Source organism: Numida meleagris, chromosome 1 (assembly GCF_002078875.1).
Source record: "Numida meleagris isolate 19003 breed g44 Domestic line chromosome 1, NumMel1.0, whole genome shotgun sequence".
Lineage (NCBI taxonomy): Eukaryota > Metazoa > Chordata > Aves > Galliformes > Numididae > Numida > Numida meleagris.
Window position 1 is genome coordinate 33,698,286 of NC_034409.1, and position 6,370 is coordinate 33,704,655.

At 47.7% G+C, this 6,370-nt stretch overlaps 1 protein-coding gene across 1 annotated transcript in view; it reads right to left on the reverse strand.

The window, feature by feature from the left end:
* The window catches only part of AVPR1A (arginine vasopressin receptor 1A), a 6,621-nt gene continuing 1,208 nt past the window's right edge, over positions 958-6,370 (reverse strand). The window contains exons 3-4 of the mRNA XM_021384941.1: positions 5,452-6,368; positions 958-4,144 (exon numbers count right to left, since the gene is read on the reverse strand). Of these exons, the coding sequence (XP_021240616.1) occupies positions 3,861-4,144; positions 5,452-6,368 (1,201 nt within the window). The 3' untranslated portion in view covers positions 958-3,860. The remainder of the gene's footprint in view (positions 4,145-5,451; positions 6,369-6,370) is intronic.

A 6,370-nucleotide genomic window follows, 5' to 3' on the forward strand; every position in this document is an offset into this window, starting at 1 on the left:
GCATGCTAGCTCCTTTCTGTCCCCTGGTCTTCTAACATCTTGCACAGTAGGATCTATATGGCTGAAGCTCATGCCAGCACTCTTCAGAAGAAGACAACAAATTTAATTAGCCCTTTCTGCAGCGGAGGGACTCAGGGTGGGACAACTCTATAGGAGCTTTACCTATGCAGTAACTCCATATTTCAGTGATAGCTCAACTTTAAGATCTAGGTTCACTTCCCCTGGCTGTGTCACTAGTACCTGCCCTGGGATGACAGCTGGTGTGCAGCTCCTGTCCTTCTTGTGCCCTGGTTTCCTCACACACTAGCTGGAAAAGAGCATATGTCCACTTCAGTGAGGTCTTTCAATAGGAACAATTAGGAACTGGCCATGAGGTTTGCTGAAGACAAAAACTTTGCAGGACTGGGCCCACAAGAACTTTTGAAGTCTTTTTGAAGACTTTGGTCTTTACGTGGTAATACAAAAAAAAACAACACCCTTTTGCATTTGCCTACAGTTTTTTAAAAAAATGAATAAAAAAAAGCTTTTTGGCCACTTATATTTCTTATTTAGAAGAATAAAATCCTTCTCTATCATCACACATGCTCCACTTTCGACGTTTGCTGAAATTCAGCAACTCCAGAAACAACAGTGTAAGCTCACCTGTTCAGTACTGGTTTTCATAAGAGCTTAATGTTTTGTTCCCTGATATTAAAAGATCAAAACAACACCTCCAGAACATGAATGAGTGATATTACTTGTATTAACCATACTAATGGACTGCATGTTCCATCTTTGGATGTGTCCTTCCTGCCTGATGTGTAACAGAAAAAGCATTTTAGATCTGTCCCCTCCTTAAAATCATGGAAATAACACATCAAAATTAGTGATGAAATGTTACATTTTGTAAAACATGTGGAGTATCACCAAATATGCTTCAGGTCATGCAAATCCAGTCAGGTGAAAGAAACAAAATACTTGTCATCAGACATAGATGAGTTTATTAGAGTACGCTGCCATATTTTAAACATGTCATGGCTTCAACGCTTCTTGTATCCTTCTGTTCTCATTCGCGTGCCCTCATGAGAACTCAAAGCAGCTGTTAAGAAAATAAAAAAAGCATCTGTACAGATGAACAATAAGAAGATATGGACTGTACCTTCCAAGGTTACAATTAGGTGAAAACAAACAAAAGAACAAACCAACATAACTTGGTGTTTACAAAAATGCCTGGAATTCAAATACTCCAAATTTGTTTTATTGATTTAATTACAGAAACTGCAGAACACTCACGGAGTACACTTACATTGACTTGTCCCAAGTATAAGCCTGGGCTTTGTAACTTACTTGAAAGAAACTGAAAATTATAATTTTGAGTCAGTTCACTCTTTTGGTCTGCTAGTCATTACCCAGCTTAGCTTTATAATCGATATTATTGTATGCTTGTTTTCTCAGTCTTCTCTGTTTGAATAAAAAGTGTAATACAAAACCAATTCAAATCACAAACATGAAAATGTTGTTAGTACAGCTAATTGTGTTTTCTATTTTATGTACAGAGCATATGTACCACAAATATACAGCCAGGCAAAGAATATTATACTTAACTTGAGAGATTCGTAATTCCAGTAATTGTGAATTACCCACTTGTGAAGTATAGGCAGTATATATAATGTGCACAAATACACACACACAATGCCATTGCATGCATTTTTTCGTACTAAAATATAACTTCTTCATCATATAGCTTCACCCAAAACTGGTGAGAGTTGCAGTCATATCTGTGTCCTAACGGTGGCCAAGAAGGCAGCCTGCTAAATAAAAGCCATTCCATCGTGCTTTCCTTTGGGTTCTAGTGTTTTAGATACCACCAAGAACAAACCAGAACAGACTGCTCCCCTGGAGTGCAGAATATACCAACAAAAATATAGAGAAAAGAGCAATGATTTTCTTTGGTGACAATAAAACCTCATTTTTTGTTTTCTAATTTCTTATTTTTGAGCAATATTCTTCCTTTTTCACTGCCCAGAATAGTCAGTGATACAACTGGGAGCTCATGGAGTGGATGATGGGTTGACTATGATCTATGATCCTGTTCTACAAATTTCTGCTACCACTACTGAGAGAGGCATGGGGCCAGCATCACCTTCTGTGAAAGCTACCATCGCAGCCCCATTTTTTTTCTCCTTAAGCAATTAGGGAAGCAATATTGGTTGTCTGGGTTTGGTGGGAAAACAAAGAAATGTGCTGCTGAGGATCCTTCCTGCCAACAGAAGCACACACATTTGTACAGCCAGATGGAACCACGTCAGGAGTCCCATGCAGTGCCAAGGGAATGGCTGCATGTCAGGACCCACACAGCTGAGGAAACTGGAGCATATGGGGGGAACAGAGCATCACACGTGCTGGCTGAAAACCACCAAGTCCCTTTTTGGTTTCACTACTGTGAATGAAGGACACATAAAAGAGGTCTTCAGGATTTTGATAGCACAGCAAAAACTACTCAGAGATCTTCAAAACCAGGTACAGCACAGTCTCCATAGAAAGACAGAACAGGATTATTTAGAAGCAGTAGGAACTACTTTTGGCTTGGCATGCACTGTAGTGGAAACAAGCTCCCCTTGAGAGCCTGACAATTAGTAAATGTGGTGTGGTGACTTTATTGTAGTTTACTGCCATTTTCGCATCCCACATTGCCATCATCTACCACGCACAAATATCTTTGACAATTTTTATATATTCCCAGAAGATCTGCAAGCTTAATTCCCAAATCTGTCTTCAAATGTACTGATTCTGTTGTCATTACCTAATAGCAACATTCTCCCAGACTGATGGGGCTATTTGGTTAAAAACCAGATGTGGCTCAATACTAGCTGTCTTTGTGAAGACGAAAAGGAGACAACTATTTCCCACAATGCAAGTGGTTCTGGGAGTCATAATGAGTTCTCTTCATGTGTCTGTCTGCAATACTGCTGAGCTAGTCAGAACTTACCATACCAACACCCTATCCCTCAGACTCAGATGCCATTGCCTGCCTTACATGAGCTTGGATGCTAAGTGGTGCTCTGGATCTCCATTTTCATTTTGAGTGATGATAATGCCAAGCAATAAGGATTGGATCCTTTTGCCTACAACATTCTCAGTGTTCACTTGTAAGGGAAAGTGTTGGGAATTGAATTCACTGTGGTATCATGGTGGTCATGGGTTGACAGTTGGACTTGATGATCTTAGAGGTCTTTTCCAATCTTAATGATTCTATGATACTGATACACCACAGTATTTCTTTAAATTAGGTACAAAAATTAAAGATAGGTACAACAAAACAAACAAAAATGTGGTATAACCTCCATCAACATGAAGAGGAGATGTCACCCTAAAATTCAAACACCTCAGTCCACACACATACACTAACAGCAGCGAGGATTTGCCTTCTCAAGGGCTGTTACATTTGGTCATTAAATTGTCCTAGTCAGGTCAGTGAGGACTTTCTTCCAACTCCTTCCTTTTGGTGTTTCAGACCAAACTGTGATCTTGCTTTTGCATCTTCTTTCCCTGTGTGAGAAGTTTTAGGCGTTAAATGCTAGAGAGCAAGGCTACTCCAATGTAGGCCAACTCTGCTATTTGTACAGCTTGGCATGAGCATTACTTTAGAACGAAAAATAAAATGAAGATTAAATTCTATTTAGAAAAATAATTGCTTTATTATCGTCACACCTTCCTGATCAGTTGCCCAAGCCCTAAATACCTTTCACACAACAACCTACAAGCTGCGGAATAGCTCACCAAGCAAGGCAACACGTGTCAGCCCGTGGCCAACCTAGTCCCTCATTGCTGCCATGGCCGGTGCCCATGCCCCAAGTGCTCAGGCCCACCTGCCCAGGGCCTCAGGTGGGCACAGGGATGAAACTGGTGGACTTGGAGTGGGGCGACTCCCTCCAGGTGTTCAGGCTGTGCGTCGGGCTCCGGTTGTTGGTGAAAGAAGTCTGTCGCCTGCTGTTGCTGTTCGAATCCTCCTTGCTCAGCGTCTGCTTTATCTTTTGGCAGCAAGGGAAGCTCTGCACGCAGTCCTGTAGGAGGTGCCCGCTGAAGAACATGTAGATCCAGGGGTTGCAGCAGCTGTTCAGGCTGGCCAGGAGGGCGGTGACGGTGGTTGCAGTGTTTTCAGAGTCTGCAGGGGGGAAAGAAAGAGGTTTGGCCATCACTGGAACATTCTCAGCCTTCAGTCAATTGCTTTCTTAACTCTTTGTTTAATTCGCCGAATAATCCCACTCCTACAGCAGCACTTGAAACAAATAACGAGGGTGTAATAAGGGAAAATTCTTACTTACGTACAGCCCCCGCTGAAGTCTATAGGAATCTGTCTGAACAGGCTGCAGGAACCTGACAGAAGTACAGGGCAATCCAGGACAGCCACAGGCACAGGATAATGCTTCAGTCCATTTCCATTGATGATTAGACTCATGTTGATAAATCCATGCTTAATACGGAACAGTTTTTATTCTGATTTTTGCTTTAAAAATGGGTTACCCCAGGACTCAGTGGCACAGTCCCCACTGATTTCCCACTGCTTTCAATTATACCAGATTTTCCCGTGCACATTTGCACACTGGAAATTGTTGAGCGATCGGTAACTGGCAGCTTCAGAATCAAATTCCTGTTTCCAAGATTGAACACATTTTACTGAAGGAATGAATGGAAGTGAGCACTGTGTCACCAGTTATGGCCTTCTGCACTAACTCACCAGTTAGATTACCAAGCACTGTACATACATGTTCTAACCAGTTCCTCCCTTTTTAAAAACTTCTTTTAAGGACTTTGGACATTAAAAAACAATAAAACAAACAAAAAAAACGCACCAAACCTCTATTTTTCTGCATGACCCTGCATCCCTGGCGCGACTTCAGTCCCACCTCAGTGGCAATCAATGCCCTCACTGCAGTAAGTGACAAACTGAGGATGCTAAATAATGAGAAATCACTACTTCCAACATTTTGATTTGCATCTTTCTCATCGTGAGGGAACAGGCTGTGCGTTCCTGTGCTTCCTGTCGCCCCCCCAGGTAACAGTTTTAAACTCACCAATTATTGCCAGGCAGAATTAACAGGGGAACGGGCAGCTCCAAACCCCGGAATTCCCCATTTCGCGGGCACTGGGGGCTGGCTGGCGGAGGAAGGGCTCGAGGTGTGCTCAGCCACATTATTAGACAGCAGAGAACGCACACGCGAGGCAGCTGCCGGAGAGCGGGCGTAGCAAGTTCTCCACTCACACCGGCACTCGCGACGGCGCGTACACCGCAACACCGACAGCACACCCTCCTGCAGCCTCCACCCGGGTGTGCGGCGCCCTCCGGGAGCCTCTCGGGCCCCGAACGCCCCGGTAGAGCGGCGCCCCGGCCCCGACGTGCCCCGGGGGAAGCGGCCGCGGTCCCTCCCGACCCCCGACGGCAGCCGCGCCGCGGTCCCCGGCGGCACCTACCGACCCAGGGGAAGCGCTGGTCCCAGACGGACCACATCTGGATGGTGAAGAAGGGCGCCCAGCAGACGACGTAGGCCGAGACGATGACGAAGGTCATCTTGACGGTGCGGATCTTGGCGCGGGAGATGCTTTTGACGCTGCTGACGCAGGGGGCGAGGAGCAGCCCCCGCCGCGGGCCGCCGCCCGCCGCCGCCCCGGGGCGCGCCCTGCCTCGGGCGCTGCGCCAGATGCGGAAGCAGATGAAGCCGTAGCAGGTGGCGAGGATGAGCACGGGCGCCACGAAGATGCCGCCGGTGATCCAGGTGACGTAGGCGCGGGGCCCCCAGGGCATGATGAAGTGCGCCCAGCAGTCGTAGACCCGCGAGCCGCGCTCCACCTCGCTGAGGCTGAAGATGAAGTACTGCGGGGTGCTGAGCAGCAGGCTGAGCGCCCAGGCGGCCGCGATCATCGCGTAGGAGCGCTTGGTGGGCTGCTGCAGCGTCTTCAGCGGGTGGCACACGGCGATGTAGCGGTCGGCCGTCATGGCCACCAGCATGTACGCCGAGGCGAACATGCCGAACACCTGCAGGTGCTTGACGACGCGGCAGAGCCCGTCGGGGCCGTGGAAGCGGTGCGTGACCTCCCAGCAGAGCTGCGGCAGCACCTGGAAGAAGGCGACCACCAGGTCGGCCAGGCTGAGGTGCCGGATGAAGAGGTGCATGCGGGACGCCTTGCGCGGGGTGCGCCGCAGCGCCAGCAGCACGCTGCCGTTCCCCAGCACCGCCACCGCGAAGGTGACGGCCAGCACGGCGATCTCCAGCTTGGCCAGCTCTTCGTCCCGCCCGAACGGGTCCCAGCCGCCCGCGCTGCCGTTGGGCGCCCGCGACCAAGCCTCGGGGCTGGGGCTGCTGCCGCCCTCGGCCGCCCCCCGCCACCGGCT